The sequence below is a fragment of the Balaenoptera borealis genome, assembly GCF_965194805.1.
Source record: "Balaenoptera borealis genome assembly, chromosome: 15".
Lineage (NCBI taxonomy): Eukaryota > Metazoa > Chordata > Mammalia > Artiodactyla > Balaenopteridae > Balaenoptera > Balaenoptera borealis.
Window position 1 is genome coordinate 15,386,302 of NC_138871.1, and position 21,161 is coordinate 15,407,462.

General features: G+C 36.0%; 1 protein-coding gene across 1 annotated transcript in view; it reads right to left on the reverse strand.

Annotated features, from left to right (window-relative positions):
* DNAH6 (dynein axonemal heavy chain 6) overlaps nt 1–21,161 on the reverse strand; it is a 299,547-nt gene that overhangs the window by 146,129 nt on the left and 132,257 nt on the right. Inside the window, exons 32-37 of the mRNA XM_082357203.1 lie at nt 20,350–20,498; nt 18,869–18,976; nt 9,168–9,723; nt 8,298–8,420; nt 3,233–3,415; nt 2,105–2,248 (exon numbers count right to left, since the gene is read on the reverse strand). Coding sequence (XP_082213329.1) covers nt 2,105–2,248; nt 3,233–3,415; nt 8,298–8,420; nt 9,168–9,723; nt 18,869–18,976; nt 20,350–20,498 — 1,263 coding nt within the window. The remainder of the gene's footprint in view (nt 1–2,104; nt 2,249–3,232; nt 3,416–8,297; nt 8,421–9,167; nt 9,724–18,868; nt 18,977–20,349; nt 20,499–21,161) is intronic.

Genomic DNA, 21,161 nt, shown 5'->3' on the forward strand with positions numbered 1-21,161 from the left:
AAAGAGTAATACAAAGAATTCCCATATATTCCTTATCTAGATTAACTGTTCACATTTTACCCCTTTAGCTTTAGTATTTCTCTCACTCTATGAGAGAAGGTTATATACACTATTCTACATTACCCTAAATACTTGAGTGTGTACTTCCTAAAGACGAGGGATTTTTTATAACCACAGTAAAATGATCAAAATCATGAAATTGCCTACTAATATAATGTTATTATCCAATTTACATTCCATATTTGAGTATTGCCAATTAATAATGTCATTTACAGCTATATTTTTCTCAGTCTAGGATACAATGCAGGATATTGCATTGCATTGGGCTATATCTCTTTAGTATCTTCATCTGAGAAAATTCCTCAGTTTTCTTCCATGATAGATATTATTGAAGAATATAGGCCAGTTTATCTTATGGAATTTCCATCAGTTTGGGTATTCTAGGTGTATCCTCATAATTAGATTCAGGTTACACATTTTGGAAAGGAATAGCTCAGAAGCAAGGCTGTATCCTTCTCTATGCACCATATCAGGAGGCACAGCTTTGTGCTAATATCGATGAGGAGTTGATTACTTAGTTAAGGTGGTGTCTACAAGGTTTCTTCACTATAATGATACTATTCTTCTCTTTACTACTAATCAGTAATTTGTAGAAGATGTTTGGAAACTATGTAAATGTTGTTTCTCATGAAACCTTCACCCACTAGTTTTAGCAACCATTGATTATTCTTGCCTAAATCAATTATTGCTTCAATGGTTGCAAAGTAATAACTTTCTCACTCCATCATTTCTCCTATACAGATTAGTTGTATTCTCCTATAAGGAAGAGCTCTCCTTTCTCCCTAATTTATTTATTCACATATATTTTTATGTGAATTGACTCACAGATTTTTATTTCATTCAATGGCTTGTAATCCTACACTATCATTATTTTGATGCTCAAGTCTGCCCAGATTTGGCCAGTGGGAATCCCTTCAAACTGGCTTCTGTGCATTTTAAAAAATTATTATTATAAAATGACAGATATTTATTGTAAGAAATTAGAAGTGTCGAAAGTTCACAGATGTTAATAAGACTGACCAAACAAAGAATAGAAAAGATACAAATTACAGATACAAATATCTGTTCAAATATCAGGAATAAAATAAGTGGATATCACTACAGACTCTGCAGAATTAAAAGAATAGTAAAGAAATTCTACAAAAAACTCTATGCACATGAATTTGACATTCGACAATAGATGAAAAGTACTAATTCCTTAAAAAATTTAAATTATCAAGTTCACTGAAGATAAAATAGTTAACAGGGATAGTCTTATTACTATTAAAAAACTGAGTACATAGTGAAAAATCTTCTCCTGTGCTCTTTTGACATGTGCCATTGTTCTTCAAGCACTTCTTCACTATCTGACAAAAGATATTCTGGGCTCATTTCGAACTTCTCCTGCCTCAGTACTGGAATCAGCTGTTTCACTAAGGTGCTTTGGTTCTCTTTCGTGGAGAATAGTATTTAGAAATCAGTAACTAAGTATGCTCATTGCTATTGAGGTATCATTGCTTCTAGTTCCTCTCAGCACACAGAAGTAAGAAATTTACGTATGGATGGATGTATAGACCCATATATATATATTCCATGAGTACCAAAACCTATAATTCCAATCCAATAACACAAGGTGCATTCTAATCTTTCTCTTCCATATTTGTAAGCCCCTTCTCTTAACAGCGAAAAACCTCGCTGCCATTATCTTCAATATATTGATTCATTTGCTCAATTTCAGAACATACAGAAAGTAGCTTCAGAATTGCTAAACCATAACTCTGAGAAAAAATAAGTTTACTAACTAGAATTCAATGTTTTTGATAATAGTAGGGAGTTTTTATACACTTTTATACCTTACTTTCTTCATATGGCCGGGAGAGAACTCCTAAAATTTTTAATACAATAAATGTTACCTATAATTTAAGAAAGTGAATAATTTTAGAAACCCTTTTACATGAAGAATTTATATTTATAGTAGAACCAAGGCTTTTAAAGTTTTAGTCTTGAAACTTAATTTTAATGATTCAGAGTTATTATGTTAAAATTAACTTTATTTGGCTCTTACCCTGGCATCAGGATTATCATCAAACTGTGTTCTAATAAATGTATCAAAAGAATCCCAGTAGTTTTCAGTTAGATTTCCACCTAAAGACCATAAGTAACAGAATACAAAAGTCTGACATAGTACAGTGTTCAGTTTTGTTTGCTCCTGAAAGAACAAAGGGAAAGAATTTTAATATTTTATATGCTAACATAAAAAGAATCTTAAATTACAAAGTCTAAAGACTGTTTTGTTTAGAATTATGCATTTTTAAAAGGGCACACTGGGCTTCCCTGGTGGCGCAGTGGTTGGGAATCTGCCTGCTAATGCAGGGGACACGGGTTCGCGCCCTGGTCTGATAGGATCCCACATGCTGCGGAGCAACTAGGCCCGTGCGCCACAACTACTGAGCCTGCGCATCTGGAGCCTGTGCTCCGCAACAAGAGAGGCCGCGATAGTGAGAGGCCCGCGCACCACGATGAAGAGTGGCCCCCGCTTGCCGCAACTAGAGAAGGCCCTAGCACAGAAACGAAGACCCAACATAGCAATCAATCAATCAATCAATCAATCAATCAATCTTCAAAACAAAACAAAACAAAACAGCTTTATTAACATGTAACTTATGTCCCATAAAAGGATTTGCACCCAAGCAAGTCCATCATCCTCCTCATCCCACATAATGCTGTCTCTTCTGTCACTTAGCTTTAAAAAAAAAAAAAAAAAAAAAGGGCACACTGCATGTTTCTTATATTTCATTCATTGGTGCACAGAATGATGTTTTATAATTGTATATATTTAAATACTCTGATGAGAAAATGAATGGCAAGGAGCATGTAGAACAAAAGCTCAAGGTTGTCTTTCAACTATTATAACTATGTTTATGCCTGCATGAAGATATTTAAGTAGACACACACGGGGATTATGTTATAGACTGTAAGGAAGTTTAAACATTGAGTAGCGGAGTAAACTATAGGTTAAAATTCCTTCCAAATCTGAGATTGTATGAATCTATTCACAATCATTAGTCCCCTAGAAAATTAACTTGAAAATCAAATAATCATATGACAGAAAGTTTGGAGTTGTTTATTTGCAGAGCATCTATACAATAATCACATTTTCCTAGTTTTATAGCAGTAAGAAAACCTTTCCTACCATTGTCAAATTAACTCCATCTTTCCCAAGTATCAAAGACTCCAATAAGCAACAGAGCGTAGTAACTTTGCTGATGTCCACTTGTGGGATTGCTTGGTTGCATTTCTTATTGATAAAATTTAAACCATCATCAACATAACGCTGGAAAAGATTCAATATATATTCTTGAGTTTCTTCATTCAGCTGAAAAATCAAACAAACAAATAATATTTTAGCAAGACCAGATAAAATATATAATTAAGTTTAAAAAGGGTTGGTTCAAACTTGTATGTTGCAATATATCCTGTGACTTTTAGACTAAAGGGTGTAAGCATCACAAGATATGAAACAAGTTAAATTAATAAAATCCCTTCTATGACTTGGGAGGGACACATGGGGGAGATTCTGGGTTACTGATAATGTCCTACATCTTGATCTAGTAATGGATACAGAGATGTTTATAATCATTTGTTAAACTGTCAACATATATTTCATGTAGTCATCTCTATTGATGATATCTCTCATAATTAAGAACAATGAAAAAGAAGAAGTATAAAGAGAAATATTTAAAATATCTATGTAAGGTAAAGGACTAATTCCCAAAGATTTAAAAAAAAAATGTTGCCCCCTCACCACTTTTATTAACATTGTACTGAAAGTCTTAGCTAATGCGATAGGAGAATAAAAGGGAAAAAATGTATACAGATTGGTAAGAAAGAAAAAAAATTGTCTTTGTTTACAGATGAAACAATTATCTACATAGAAAATCTCAAAGAATTGACCAAAAACTTCTGGAACTAATAAGTAGCTATAGCAAAGCTGTAGGATACAATGTAAATATACAAAAGTCAATTACTTTCCTATATACCAGCAATGAATAATTAGAATTTGAAACTGAAAATACAACACCATTTACATTAGCACCAAAAAATAAAATACTTAGGTATACTTTTAACAAAATATTTCCAAGATCTATATGAGGAAAACAACAAGATTCTGATGAAAGAAAGAAAGAACATCTAAGTAAATTACAAGACAGCTCATGTGCATGCATAGAAAGACCCAATATTGTGAAGATGTTAGTTATTCCTAATGTGATCTATAGATTTGATGCAATCTGAATCAAAATACCAGTAAGTTACTTTGTGGATATCAACAAACTGAGTCTTAAGTTTATACAGTGAGGGAAAAGACCCAGAATAGTGAACACAATATTGGAGAACAAAGTCAAAGGACTGACACTACCTGACAAGACTTACTGTAAAGCTACAGTAGTCAAGACAGTGTGATATTGGCAAAAAAAAAAAAAAAAAAGACAAATAGATTAATGGAACAAAATAGAGCCCATAAATAGACTCATACAAATATAGTCAAGTGATCTTTGACAAAGGAACAAAGGCAATCCAATGGAGAAGGGACAGTGTTTTCAACAATGGTGCTAGAATTGGACATCCACATGCAAAAAAAAAAAAAAAAAAAAAGAGATAGAGAGAATCCAGACATTGATACTATGTCTTTCACAAAAATTAACTCAAAATGGATCATAAACCTAAATGTAAAATGTAAAACTATAAAACTTGTAGAAGAAAACAGAGAAAATATTTAGGTGACCTTAGGTTTGGAAGTGAGTTTTTAGATATAACACCAAAAGCACAATCCATGAAAGAAAAGTTGATAAGTTGGATGATTAAGATTAAAAATGTGTGTGCTGTGAAAGATATTAAGAGAATGAAAAGACAAGCCAGACTTGGAGAAAATACTTGCAAAACACATATCTGATAAATAACTTGTATCTAACATATATAAAGAACTCCCAAAACTCAATAATAAGAAAACATACAACCTGGACTTCCCTGGTGGCACAGTGGTTAAGAATCCGCCTGCCAATGCAGGGGACATGGGCTCGATCCCTGGTCCGAGAAGATTCCACATGCTGCGGAGCAACAAAGCCCGTGTGCCACAACTACTTAGCCTGTGCTCTAGAGCCTGTGAGCCACAACTACTGAGCCTGCGTGCCACAAGTACTGAAGCCTGTGCACATAGAGCCCGTGCTCTGCAACAAGAGAAGCCACCGCAATGAGAAGCTGGTGCACTGCAACAAATAGTAGCCCTCGCTCGCCACAACTAGAGGAAGCCTATGTACAGCAATGAAGACCCAATGCAGCCAAAAATAAATAAATAAATTAAAAAAAAATAAAGCACAATGTGTAGTCATTGACATCTGTGGAAAAAAAACCATACAACCTAATAAAAAGTGGGCAAAAGATTTGGACACCTCATCAAAGAAGACATATGGATGGCAAATAAATATATGAAGAGACACTCAACATATTAGAAAACTGCACAGTGAAAGCACAATGAGATACTGCTACATACCTATTAGAATGGCTAAAATCTAAAATACCACACCACCACATGCTGGTGAGGATGTGGAGCAACAAGAACTCTCATTTATTGCTGGTGGGAATACAAAATGGTACAGCCATGTTGGAAGACAGACTAGCAGTTTCTTACAAAGGTAAACATAGTTTTATCATATGATCCAGAAATCAGTCCTGGGTATTTACCCAAATGAGTTGAAATCTTATGTCTACACAAATACTTGCACATGAATGTTTATAGGAGCTTTATTCATAATTGCTAAAACTTGGAAACTTTGAGATGTCTTTCAGTAGGTGAGTGGATAAACTTGGTAAATCCATACAATGGAGTATTAATCCAGTGCCAAAAAATGAGCTATCAAGCCACAGAAAGACATGGAGGAATCATAAATACATATTATTAAGTGAAAGAAGTCAATCTGAAAAAGCTACATACTGTATAATTCCAGCTATATGATGTTCTGGAAAAGGCAAAACTATGGAGACAGTAAAAACAATCAGTGGTGTCAGGGGTTGAAAGAGGGTGTGGATGGATGAATAGGTAGAGCACAGATTTTTAAGGCAGTGAAACTATTCTGTATGATATTATACATGATATTATTTATTTATCAAAACTCATAGAATTGTACAACACAAAAGTGAACCATAATGTAAACTATGGACTTTAGTTCATAAGAATGTATGGTTCATCCATATTGGTTCATCAATTTTAACAAATGTACCACACCAATGCAAAATGTTAATAACAGGGGAAGCTATTTGGAGGAGGGAAATTATATGACAACTCTCTATACTTTCTGTTAAATTTTTCTATAAACCTTAAGCTGCTCTAAATAATAAAGTCTATTAAAAGAGTGAATTCAGAAATGTTTAACATCTTTTGGCAGCCCATGGTAAAGTCTCAATTCTGAGAATTACTTTCTTTAATAAGGTACTCTGTTCACTTTGCTGTACACCTGAAACTAATAAAACATTGTAAATCAACTATGCTCCAATAAAAAATTAAAAAAAATATAAGGTACTCGGAGAGTTTACCACAATATTCTTAAAATGTTGATGCTAAGGATCAGGAAAACAATAGTTTTCTGATTCATTTTTGGATGGGGAGATGCAGAAAGAAGATGGCTTTTTTTGTTTTTTTTTTGTAAGGGCACACCCTCAAATTCAAACATACACGCAGACCCCACACACTCACACATGCTCACATTGTCTAAGGAAACACTCCTTGTAGTTTTTTTGTTTTTTTGCTTTTTTTTTAGCTTTAACTTTTTTTTTTTTTAAAAACATCTTTATTGGGGTATAATTGCCTTACAATGGTGTGTTAGTTTCTGCTTTACAACAAAGTGAATCAGCTATACATAAAAATATGTTCCCATATCTCTTCCCTCTTGCATCTCCCTCCCTCCCACCCTCCCTATCCCACCGAAGATGGATTTCTTGAAGTGGCTTTCTTGAAGTGGCTTTCTTGAGATGAGATGGAGCAAAACACTTAAAAAGATTGCTTGTTCCACATATATGCATTAATATATGATATTTGTTTTTCTCTTTCTGACTTACTTCACTCTGTATGACAGACTCTAGGTCCATCCACATCTCTACAAATGACCGAATTTTGTTCTTTTTATGGCTGAGTAATATTCCATTGTACATATGTACCACATCTTCTTTATCCATTAGATGAACCAATTTGCAGGGTAGGAATAGACACGCAGACATAGAAAATGGACTTGTGGACATGGTGGGGAAGGGGGAAATGGGATGAACTGGGAGATTAGGATTGACATATATACACTACCATGTGTAAAATAGATAGCTAGTGGGAACCTGCTGTATAGCACAGGGAGCTCAGCTTGGTGCTCTGTGGTGACCTAGATGGGTGGGATGGGGGTGGGTGGGAGAGAGGTCCAAGAGGGAGGGGATATATGTATACATATAGTTGATTCACTTTGTTGTACAGAAGAAACTAACACAACATTGTAAAGCAACTCTAACCCAATTAAAAACAAACAAACAAGATGAGTGGATAAAGAAGTGGTATATATAGACAATGGAATATTACTCAGCAACAAAAAAAGAATGAAATCTTAAAAAGAAAAAAAGATCGCTTGTTAAGGTAAAGAGAAACCCTATTTTAGAATGCAGAGGGTACAGAAGATAATATGGAACTGAGTTGCTCTGAATAATAATGTAAAAGCTTTCTTTCGCTTTGGGTGGAATGGTACCTCTGAGGTTAGAATGTGTCTTGGGTAATCAACCTAAGGTTGGGTGGGAGGTAAACTGGTTTTCTCTTCTTCTTGTCTCTCAGAGGTGTTAGGGGTTCCTAAAATCTAAAAACTGTAACAATGCTTGGATTTACTGTTCTTTTCCTTCCATGTACTTCCCTCTCATTATCTCAAGCCTCCTGCAAAGTCTTTTTTTAATGTCCCAGCTTGTTCTACCTGTGTTTGGGGAAACTCAAGGAAGTGTTTATATTGAGAGAAAACAGTCTGGAGAGAAGCCAGGCAGGGTAACAAAAAATGAGGACAGCTTTGGGAAGTATACAACCTTCCTGGAAGATCCCAATAATTCTGGGGAGAGAGCTAGGTACAATGCTGGGATTCCCTCAGTCAAGCACAGTGAGGCATTAACCAATTGCTATCTGGACACTTGATGGAAGGGTGAGCCCTGACAGATGGAGACAGTGGGGAGTGTTTGATTGCACTTACTTTTTTAGAAACACTCTTCATCCAGGTTTTAACATAAGGCATCCACTTCAGTTCTTCAGGATCCACAAACACCATCCCACATCTACTGACTGTTGCAGGAGAGGCAACCTTTAGATCTTGCACCTAAAATTGAAAAAAGTCGAACAGGAAATGGCTAACATGATACTTTCTTATTCCTCTAACTTCAACGTTAAGGAATCACACATTTAAAGTTTAAGTTAACACTGTAAGGCTTTGTGTGGAAGAGAATGGGGGAGCTATAAGTGATTAAAAATGGAGAAGGAAAGTTAAGTGAGGCATAAGGAGAAAAAAAAATATAGAAGGATACTGTCAAATCCTTATGGGAAGGTATAAGTATTTCTTTTCCCTTCTTTTTGTTTTTCTTCTTATCTTTTTCATTCTTATATCCAATACCTAGCCTAATACCCAGGACATAGTAGGTATTCAATTAATGTTTGATGAATGAATACAGCAGGGGTGGTATCTTCCATAATATTTTGTAGCTGTATTTGGCCCACGTTCCTTTTCCAATCCCATCACCAAATATTCATACCACAGAGGGATGATTTATTCATCTTAAAAAATATATATATATATTTACTGCCTCCAAAGGAAAAGAAACAAGTGTTGGGGAAGCTAGAATTTATTGTATTTCCTGTTTATAGAGAGACAGAAATATTTGAGAGACTTTGGTTGTCAGAATGGACAATCTATTATAAAAGGACAATTTGGTAAATATTTAGTATGTAAACAAAACACCATGGTAGGCCTTACAGATAGTCAATGGTACATCAGTAAGAGAAAAAAATTAATGATAGTATGCTAATCTAATGAACGATTTCACTCCACAGTAAGGAATATGCAATTTACCTCAAAAAGCATGTGGATTTGAGGTGTGAGTTTAATCCTCTCACTGTTAGCCAGGCAAAGCATCTTGTTATCATCCAGGACTGTATTCATATTTTCAATCCAAAGAGCATCTACTGGCCCATCACTGATGATCCATTTATGGTCTTCTGAAGTATCATTCACAGCTGCTCGGACACTTAGTGCCATCAAACCATCTTTCCACTCTAAGGTTATGTTATTAACTTCACCATATAATTCACCCATTGTAATTGATTTAGGATTAAGAACATATGTTTTAACTGATTGGTAAAAGGGATTGTCTACACCAAGTTTTTGCAAATTCCCTAAAGTTTCTGCTAATATTTGGTAAACTGTGGTCTTGCCACCTCCTGTTGGCCCTACTAACATAACACCATGCCTTACTAGCATGGTTTCATAGAACTGTATCACTTTTTTAACCATACATGTCTCAGGCTGAAGATTTTGTCTCTTCATGACATCTATAATTGTTGACTGCAATATACCATAATCGTGTTCTGGAATTTGGACTCCAGGAAAAAGGTCAGATATGATTCCACTGTAAAAAAAAAAAAAAAAAAAAGTTAGGAACCACTGGTCATTGCTATTTCCCCATGTTTGTTATAATTAATTTATTAAATGTTACTATGGGTCCTATTTTTCTCATTATCTTTGCTTCTGAACACACAGTACTAGATTATCCTGTGTGTTATACCAGAAACTATCATTTCTCTGATATTGTGCATGATTTTGTTTGTTTCTTGTACAGTAGACCAATGTTCTTAAGTATATTGGGAGCTTTTTGAGGTAGGGAATATTTCTTACATTTTTGTATTATATATAGTATGTGACATAATACCAGACATATAGGTGACAAATTTAACAGTTTATTTAAAAAATTATATTTATATCTCAACTTTTCCTGAAAGCACTTATGTGTGCTTATAATAGTATATAAATATTCAGAAAAATAAGACGGAAATAGAAATAGAAAACTAGTACTATATAAAATAAAGGGAGTAAAGGAAAAATGGACTTTTTCTGTAGGAAACAGTTAATATGGGATGGTTCTATGGGTAAAAAAGAAGCTAAACTCCCACCTTACACTACATAACACAAAAATATTTGAGAGGCAGTAAAGAACTTAATATAAAATGACAAGAAAAGTACAAGATGAGGGAGATCAAGATAGTGAAGTAGGAGGATGCTGAGCTCATCTCCCTCCATGAACACATCAAAAATACATCTATATGTGGAGCAAGTCTCACTGAAAACAAACTGGAGACTGGCAGAAAGACTCTTCTACAGCCACAACTGTAAAGAAAGATCCACACAGAGTCAGGTAGGAAGGGAAGAGAAAAAGCGATTAGGTTGGTACCTGTGCCTGTTGGAGGGGACACACAAGAGGCAGGGAATTACATGGGCTTGGAGGTCCTCCCTGGGGAGTGAGGGGTTTGAGCCACATTGGGCACTGCAGTCCTGGGGGCTGACACTGGGAAGACAAGTCCTCTTAGCTGGCTTGAAAGCCAGTGGGACTACCAGCAGAGCTGTAAGAAACCTAGACTCCACTTATGAGGGGTGTACACATGGTTGTTTACTCCCAAGAACAAGGGGAAGGAAACAGAATGAAACTGCCTGGGGCTCTGGCTGGTTTCCCACAACCCCCGTCTCCCACCTTGTGCCCTGGCCCATGCTGAGCACCTGCTCCAGCACTGTTAGCTCTAGTGCAGCTCTAGTGCACCCTAGTGGTGAAGGCTGCCATTGCCAAGGAGAGTGTGCAGTTAGGGGGAAGGAGTGGGTTTGGACCCAGCACTGCATCTGAACAGGGAAAGGGAGGCTATTGCTGGAGCTTATGGAGGCAGTGGATCGTGAGTGGCCTGGAACTCTGATGTGTTGGGATCACCCCAGTACTTGCCCCAGCCTGCACTTGGCATCCAGTCCGGCCCTTCTCACTCAGCACTGCTCCTCTAGAGTGAAGGTGCTGATGCTGGGAGGGGTAGATCACACACTTAGAGGGAATAGAACCAGCTCAGACCCAACCTCAGGGCTTCTGCTTCAGCACCTTGGGACCTGCCCCTGCCCTTCATAGGGCAGTGTTGACCACTGAGCATAGGACAAGCCCTGGTTCACACCTGACTCTGGCTCTAGCCCCTCTGTTTCCAGCCCCACTTCCTACCAGGGATTGCTGCCAGTACACCCTGGGGGAAGATGTGACCTGTGCTTACTTCAGATCCAGCTCTCCCACCAAAGCCACGGGGCACATTGCAGACTGCATATGGGGTCTTACACAAGGACACCCTTAAAACCTGGGATAGGTAACTCTTTCACCTAATTTCATATAGACAGAGAAAGTGAAGCTAAATGAGAAGACCGAGGACTTTGTTTCAAATGAAAGAATAAGAAAAGAAATCTAAAATAACAACTAATGAAACAGAGATAAATAGTTTATCAGATAAAGAGTTCAAAGTACTAGTGATAAGAATGCTAACTGAACTAGGGAAAAGAATAGATGAACACAGTGAGAATTATAATAAGGAACTAGAAAACCCAAATAAGGAAACAGATATCCAGGTACAGGAAGCACAGAGAGACTCAAACAAGATGAATCCAGAGACCCACACCAAGACATATGATTAAATGGCAAAAGTTACATATAAGGAGAGAATTCTAAAGGCAGCAAGAGGAAAACAAAGAATCACATACAAGAGAATTCCCTTAAGGCTATCAGCTGATTTTTCTGCAGAAACTTGCAGGCAGAAGGGAGTGGCATGTTATATTTAAAATGCTGAAAGTGCTTAACTACTTGCTGGGTAGAGTATCCTACAACCTAAGATACTCTACCCAGCAAGATTATCATTTGGAATTGAAGGAGAGATAAAGAACTTCTCAGAAAAGCAAAAACAAAAAGAGTTCATCAATACTAAACTTACCCTAAAAGAAATGTTACAGGATCTTCTTTAAGTGGAAAAGAAAAGTTTACAACAAGAAGTAAAAATTTGTAGGGAAGGAAAAATTCTACTAGTAAAGGCAAATATATAGTTAAGGCTGTGGATCAATCACTTAAATAAGCTAGTACAAAGATTAAAAGACAAACTGTAAAATCAACTATATTACAGTAAATGTGAAGGGATATATATGAAGATGTAAAATATGACATCAAAACCACAAAATGTGGGGGAGGGGAATAAAAAACGTAGATCTTATAGAAGGTGTTTGAATTTAAATGGCTATCAGTCTAAAACAAGTAGATATAGTTATAGGTCAACATATATAAACAACATGGTAACCACAAATCAAAACTTACAATAGATACACAAAAACAAGAAAGAAAGGAACACAAGTATACCACTAAGGAAAATCATCAAACCACAAGGGAAGAAACCAAAAGAAGGAGAAAAGAACAGAGAAGAACTACAAAACAACCATAAAACAAGTAATAAAATGGCAATAAGTACATAACAATTAATAATCCCTTTAAATGTCAATGGACTAAATGCTTCAATAAAAAAGATATAGGGTGGCTGATTGGATACAAAAACAAGACCCATCTATATGCTGCTTACAAGAGACTCACTTCAGAACTAAAGACACACACAGACTGAAAGTTAGGGGATGGAAAAAGATGTTTCATGTAAATGGAAATGACAAGGAAGCTGGGGTAGCAATACTCAGGCAAAATAGACTTTAAAACAAAGTCTATAACAAGCAATATAGAAGGACATTATTAATGATAAAAGGGTCAATAAAAGAAGAGCTTGTTACACTCATTAACATATATGCACCCAATACAGGAGCACCTAAATATTCAAAAAGAATGTTAACAGATATAAAGGGAGGTATTGCCAATAATACAATAATAGTAGGGGATTTTAATACCTCACTTATATCAATGGATAGATCATCCAGACCAAAAAAAAAAAAAAAAAAGAAAAAAATCAACAAGGAAACAGTTGTCTTAAATGACACATTAGACCAGTTGGACTTACAGATATCTACAGGACACTCCATCCAAAAACAGCAGAATACACATTCTTTTCAAGTGCACATGCAATATTCTCCAAGATTGCTCATGTGTTGGCCACAAAAATAAATCTCAACAAATTTAAGAGGACAGAAATTATATCAGGCATTTTTTTCTGATCACAATGGTATAAAACTAGAAATCAATTACAGGAAGAAAAATGGGAAAAACACTAACTCATGGAGACTAAACAACATGCTAATAAGAAAGCAATGGGCCAATGAAGAAATCAAAGAGGAAATCAGAAAATACCTTGAGGCAAATGAAAATAAAAGAAATAACTTTCCAAAATCTATGGGATACAACAAAAGCAGTTCTAAAGGGGAGGTTTATAGTGATACAGGCAAGAAAAATCTCAAATAAACAACCTAACCTACCATCTAAAGAAATCAGAAAAAGGAGAAGAAACGAAGCCCAAAGTCAGCAGAAGGAAGGAAGTAATAAATATCAGAGAGGAAATAAATATAATTGAAAAACCAAACAAACAATAGAAAAGATCAGTGAAACGAAGAGCTATTTCTTTCAAAAGATAAACAAAATTGATAAACCTTTAGCCAGGTTCACTAAGGAAGAAGATAAAGGAACCAAATAAACAAAATAAGAAATGAAAGAAAGGAATATCCAACTGATCTCACAGAGATACAAAAAAATCATAAGAGAATGCTATGAACAATTACACGCCAACGAACTGGACAATGTAGAAGAAATGGATAAATTTCTAGAAATATATAATCTTCCAAGACAGAATCAGGATAAAATAGACAACATAAACAGACTGATCACTAGATGTGAAACTGAATCTGTAATTAAAAAAAAAAAATCTTGCTACAAACAAAAGTCAGGACCATATGGTTTCATGGGGGAATTCTATCAAACATACACAGAAGGGCTAATAGGTATCTTTCTCATACTATTCAAAAAAGTTGAAGAGGAGGGAACAGTCACAAGTTCATTCTATGAGGCTACTATTACATGATACCAAAACTAGACAAAGACACTAAAAAACAAGAAAATCACAAGCCAATACTTCTGATAATATACATGCAAAAATTCTCAACAATGATACATCATTTTTTTGTTTGTTTTTTGTTTTGTTGTTGTTGTTTTTAACATCTGTATTGGAGTATAATTGCCTTACAATGGTGTGTTAGTTTCTGCTTTATAACAATGATCAAGTTGGATTTATTCCAGGAAGGCAAGAATGGTTTGATATTTGCAATTCAATCAATGTGATACACCATATTAACAAAAAAAGAGGAAGAGTAAAAATCACATGATCATCTCAATAGCCACAGAAAAAGCATTTGACAAAATTCAAAATCCATTCACGATAAAAACTCTCAAGAAACTGGATATAGAGGGAACATATCTCAATATACTAAAAGCCATTTATGACAAACCCATAGCTAACATCATACTCAATGGTGAAAAGCTGAAAACTTTTATTTTAAAATCATAACAAGATAAGTATGCCCACTCCTGCCACTTTTATTCAACATAGTATTGGAAGTCTTAGTCACAGCAATCAGATAAGAAATAGAAATAAAAGGAATCCAAATTAGAAAGAAGGAAGTAAAAATGTCACTTTCTGCAGATGACATAGTATTATATATAGAAAATGCTAAACACATAACCAAAAATCTACTAGAGCTCATCGATGAATTTGGTAAAGTTGCAGGATACAAAATTAATACACAGAAATGCATTGCATTTGTATACACTAACAACAATCTATTGGAAAGAGAAATTAAGAAAACAATCCCATTTACAATCACATGAAAAGGAATAAAATATCTAGGAATAAACCTACCTAAGGAGGTAAAAGACCTGTACTCAGAAAACTATAAGACACTGATGAAAGAAATTGAAGAAGACACAACAGATGGAAAGATATATTGTGTTCATGGATTAGGAGAATCAACATTGTTAAAATGACCATACTACCCCAAGGCAATCTATAGATTCGATGCAATCTCTCTCAAAATAGCAATGACATTTATTCACATAAATAGAACAAATAGTTTTATGATTTGTCTGGAAACACAAAAGATCCCAAATAGCCAAAATAATCTTGAGAAAGAAGAAAAGACCTGTAGGTATCACACTCCCTGACTTTAGATTATATTAAAAAACTACAATAATCAAATTAGTATGGTACCAGCACAAAAACAAACTTGTAGATCAATGAAACAGAATAGACAGCTCAGAAATAAACCCACACACTTATGGTCAATTAATCTACGACAAAGGAGGCAAGAATATACAATGGCAAAAGACAGTCTCTTCAATAAGTGGTGCAGTGAAAACTGGACAGCTACATGTAAAAAAATGAAATTAGAACATTTTCTCACACCATATAAAAAATGAACTCAAAATGGATTAAAGACATAAATGTAAGACTGGAAACCATTAAAATCCTAGAAGAAAACATAGGCAGAACACTCTTTGACATAAATTGTAGCAACATTTTTTGGATTTGTCTCTAAGTCAAAGGAAACAAAAGCAAAAATAAACAAATGGGACCTACTTAAATTTAAAAGTTTTTGCACAACAAAGGAAACCATCAACAAAATGAAAAGACAACCTACTGAATGGGAGAATATTTGCAAATGGTGAGGGGTTAGTATCCAAAATATATAAATAGCTCATACAACACAATATCCAACAAACAAACAACCCAATTAAAAAATGGGCAGACGGGCTTCCCTGGTGGCGCAGTGGTTGAGAATCTGCCTGCCAATGCAGGGGACACGGGTTCGGGCCCTGGTCTGGGAGGATCCCACATGCCGCGGAGCAACTGGGCCCGTGAGCCACAACTGCTGAGCCTGCGCGTCTGGAGCCTGTGCTCTGCAACAAGAGAGGCTGCGATAGTGAGAGGCCCGCGCACCGCGATGAAGAGTGGCCCCCACTTGCCACAACTGGAGAAAGCCCTCGCACAGAAATGAAGACCCAACACAGCCAAAAATAAATATAAAAATAAATAAATAAATAAATAAATAAATAAAATTAAAAAAAAAAAAAAAAAAAAAAAAAAAAAAAAAAATGGGCAGAAGACCTGAATAGACATTTTTCCAAAGAAGACATACAGATGGCCAACTGGCACATGAAAATATGCTCAATATCACTAATCATCAGAGAAATGCCAATCTAAACCACAATGAGATACCACTTCACACCTGTCAGAATGGCAACCAACAAAAAGACCACAAACAACAAATGTTGGCAAGGATGTGCAGAAAAGGGAACACTTCTATGCTCTTGGTGGGAAACTGGTGCAGCCACTATGGAAAATAGTATGGAGGGTCCTTAAAAAACTAAAAATAGAACTACCACATTATCCAGCAATTCCACTCTTGGGTATAAATCCAAAGAAAATGAAAACACTAATTTGAAAAGCTACATGTACCTCAATATTCACAGCAGTATTATTTACAGTAACCAAGGTATGGAAGCAACCTAAGTGTCCACCAACAGATGGATGGATAAAGAAGATTTGATATGTATATACATTGGAATATTACTCAGCCATAAAAAGAATAAAATTTTGCCATTTGCAACAACATGGATAGATCTGGAGGGTATTATGCTTCGTGAAATAAGTCATACAGAGAAAGATAAATACCCTATGTTATCACTTATATATGGAATCTAAAAAATAAAACAAACTAGTGAATATAAAAAAAGAAATAGACTCACAGATATAGAGAACAAACTAGTGGTTATCAGTGGTGAGAGGGAAGGGGGGAGGGGCAAGATAGGGGTAGGGGATGAAGAAGTCCAAACTACTATGTATAAAACAAATAAGCTACAAGGATATATTGTTCAGCACAAGGAATATCGCCAATATTTTATAATAAATTTAAATGGAGTATAATCTATAAAAATATTGAATCACTATGCTGTACACCTGAAACTAATACAATATTGTAAATCAACTATACATCGATAAAAAAAGAGCAAGGAAAAAAAGGTACTAGATGAAAATATAAGAGATGAACTTTACAACACTGTGTTAAGAAAGTCTACCTCAAAAAGATAAAAATTCTATAACTTTTTAAAAAGTTGATAAAGTGAAAAAATAAAAACAAGCAAAAATCAAACTTCTGTGAGGCAAAAGGCTTTAAACATAAACTTAAAGAGTGAATGATATACTTAGAGAATATTTCCAATTTTTATACCAGATAAAGTTTGATTTCCCACAAATTGCTAAGTAAAAGCACAACAGAATAATGCTCTAAGAATAATAAATATAAATGAGTAATGATGCTCAGTGGTACTAATAATTAAAGTAATGTACATAAAATAGGCTACTATTTTGGTATCTCTCCCTCCAAAACATATAAAGGGATATGGGCATTTTCATAAAACTGTTTATATAAATGTAAAATGTCTTTGGAGGACATATTTATAGGATCTATCTAAATTTATAACGTCCATACCACATGATCTAGGAAATGTACTTCCTAGAATCTCACTCATAGCAATATCATAATTGTGCAAACATAACTGTATAGAAATTTTCATCATGTTCTGCCAAAAGTGAGTAGACACATGTGCTGGGTAACAGGGGATCTGATAGTGGATAAAGGCAAAGAGAATCCCCAGCAAGGTCATAAATGGACATCCCAGGATGACAGATATGCACCAGGGGTAATGGGCAACAAGTGTAGATCAGAGAGGAGGACGAGGGCTCCAAGGAGATAAATTCAAGAGAATATTTTGTATGATTGAAGGTCGTTTTTGTTTTTGTTTTTAGGAGATTTATATTCTGGCAGAATTTGAAATGAATTAGTGATAGATTTATAGAAAAGTAGGTAAAAGGAATAAAAAACAAAAATTAAGATAATTAATACATGAAGGGAAGATGAAAAGCTAGATAATTTAATAACAAGGGAAAGATAGCACAGCTTTGGGTAATATTTATACCTCTATAATAAATTATGGAAATCCTGAATATTTAGCTCCAGTTATATTGTAATATGACTACACAGAGAGGATGGGTGGAGGGGGAGAGGTGCGTGTGCATATCCTCATCTCTCTGTTAGTAACTTAATAGATAACATCTAAAATGGAAAAGTCATGAGATGGCATAAACGTGGTACTAAAAAATATGGAGGTTGTTGTAGAGCAGAAACTAGCACACCATTGTAAAGCAATTATACTCCAATAAGGATGTTAAAAAAAGGTATGGAGGGAAATAGGAAAGAACGAATGAATGAACTGAAGAATGATTGCCTTCGGGAAGTGGGACTTGGTGAAGGGCAGGGAACTGTTGTTTTTCATGAGCGTAACTTATAATAGCATTTTATTTTTAAAACCACATACTTATATGACTTGAATAAACATAAAACTAAATAATAAAAGTAGAAATAGATAAAAGCAATCACATTTATGTGGGGGCCCAAATCTGCTTCTTTTGAGTCAGGAATTTCTCTTAGGTCAGGAATTTGTAACCAAATGTTAATTTGCATAGCATGCAGCTTGGTGATCAACATTTTGAAAAAAATAAATGATTGGATTGAGGCTAAAACTTTAGTATCTTTATTTAAACTAGTATTTTAAAAATTGCAACAAGTGTCTCTAGAAAAGATGATACCTTGTTAGAGGCAGACATATCTGAAGATAAACTATGCTTTACCTCTACACAGTAGCTATGCTTTATCTGTCACACCTAGAAATTTACCTGAATAGAACAGCATCATCTGTTAGGAATTTTGGTAAGTTAGAGTCTCGTAAAGCTCTTATCAATACCACATCTTCACTTAGGTCTGGGTTCTCTCTTTTTAAAGACCTAAATTTAAAGGAATAATTTAGATGACATTGCAAGAACATAATATGGAACATGATTTTCCAAACCTGTGGGTCAGGGATTCTGCTTGCAGAAAGCTGTGGAGAGCATGCCACTGCAGATTCCTGCTGGAAGGAGGGGACCATTTTCCCTTGCATGCCCAGTGTCCATCTCCAAGAGGGCACACGGACAAGTCAGGCACAGTCTACATAGCCTTGAGGAGAATGACAAGGACATTTTCTCAAGCTCCCCCCATCAATCCAGACTTTATCCACCCTGTATTTACAGTTCCCTGAATACATCATGATGATTCATATCCCTATGACTCCCTTTTCTCTTATCCCAGAATGCTCTGCTTTGGTCTTTTGCTGGCTCTTATTTTTCTTTCAAAACCCAGCTCAGACGTTCCCTTCTCTAGAAAGTCCTTCCATCCCCTGCCAACGAACCCAGGGCACAGCCCCATGGTTGCCCTCACACATTATATTCTAGATGACTGCTCCTTTGTCTGTCTTGCCCGTGGGCTGTAGTTGTGTTCTCTGAATACAAGCGTGTCTCAACTCCTTAGTATCCCTCTTCCTTTAATGGCAATACTATAAAGAGGAGAAATACTGTATCTAGGAGGTTGAAAGAAGGAACAGAGGGTAGAAAGGCAGGGAGATTTGTGCAGAAGCCAGGGATACAGGAACCAGGCAGAAGGGGTCCTGTGTGGCCGGAGCTAGAGCCAGCAAGTCATGGCCTGAGAGGAAGGACTAGACAGAAGATAGATTCCCTCAGAGACTCTGGACAAGCTGGGGATGCCACAGGTGGGCGTGTCAAGAGGGTATAAAGAGAGAAGCTGGGGCCTGAGAAGAGAAAAGAATCTTGTTCTACTAGGAACTAGAAAGAAGCTCAGCCTTGGACCAAACTGTAAAGACAGAGGGGGCGTCTAGGATAAAAGCTTGGACTGTGGATGGAATGATGAAACTGAAGTATGCTTTGTCAGGTAATGTGTATGACTTAATTAGTATAGCTGCATAACAAACTGTATGTCTTTTAAGTCTCGTCATCCTAGCTCATGGTGGTAAAGCCTTTTGTACACTGAAACCCATTGTATGTGATGAGTTCAGGGGAAACAAAAGTTAGCCAAAGCCTAGTGGAGACTCAGGTTTGGTCTGGGGGCAGCTATGTTGGTTCTCACAGTGAAGAACCTTGGGATGAAGAGAGATGCCCCATTTCACTGTGGCAGGGGGGTGTCAAGGTAAGCATGATGACAGCAGCAGCAGCTAACATTTATTAATCCCTTGCTATGTTGCTTTAAGAGCCATCTGTGAATTACTCATGAAATGCAAGTGATGACATGGTTGGAAACTTGACTCTTGCCCACTTTGGTTTCTTACCCAGCCATGACCAGTACAGACTTCACGGCTCTCATGCCAAAGTCATAGTGATCCTGCTGAGAGAGCTGTTCACTGCAAAGCTTATACATCTGAGTCATTTTTCTTGCTAATATTTTACTGGATTCAAATCCTTCAGAATATAGAATTACCTAGAATGGAAAAACATAATGCAGCATCTATTATATTATATTGATAACAGCATATTAGCATAATACCAATGTATTCAAAATCTACTTTAGGTATTATATTGTATCTCTCCAAGTTGTTATACCCTTTAACAAGGAAATGTAAAGATTGATGGGAAAAAGTTTTGTGCCACAAGGTGGAAGGTGGGATATTATATGGGGATGTCTGAGCACTGATTCTGCTTTCTTTCAATAGATGAAGATGTGGTCTTGGTGACATTTGGTTCAAGGAACAGCAGAGCCCACTGTGAAAATGTTCACATCATGGAGCCTGGATGGTGCTGTGAGGCCTGAGTATAAAAGCAAGACTTGAGCTTCCCTGATCTGACAGTGTCAGTGATGCACTCCCTTTAGGCTCCTTGGGAGTCAAGGGAAGCTACACAAAGATTTGCAGCCTCTTCCCTGCCCTAGGAGGCCACCTTGCCTCTGACAAGTTTCTGCATCCTTGGTTAAATAAATCAGTGATGATAGTGGAGGTGGGTGTGGACACTTCCTTCAATCCATAATCTACTCAAATCACTGCAGTTGGCCTCGGAATCGTTATTTGAGATAATGCAGAGATTTCATACTGGTGTCTGTTTTTTTTCATTCCTCTATCACTACCTATTAGCACAGTACTCTGTGCAC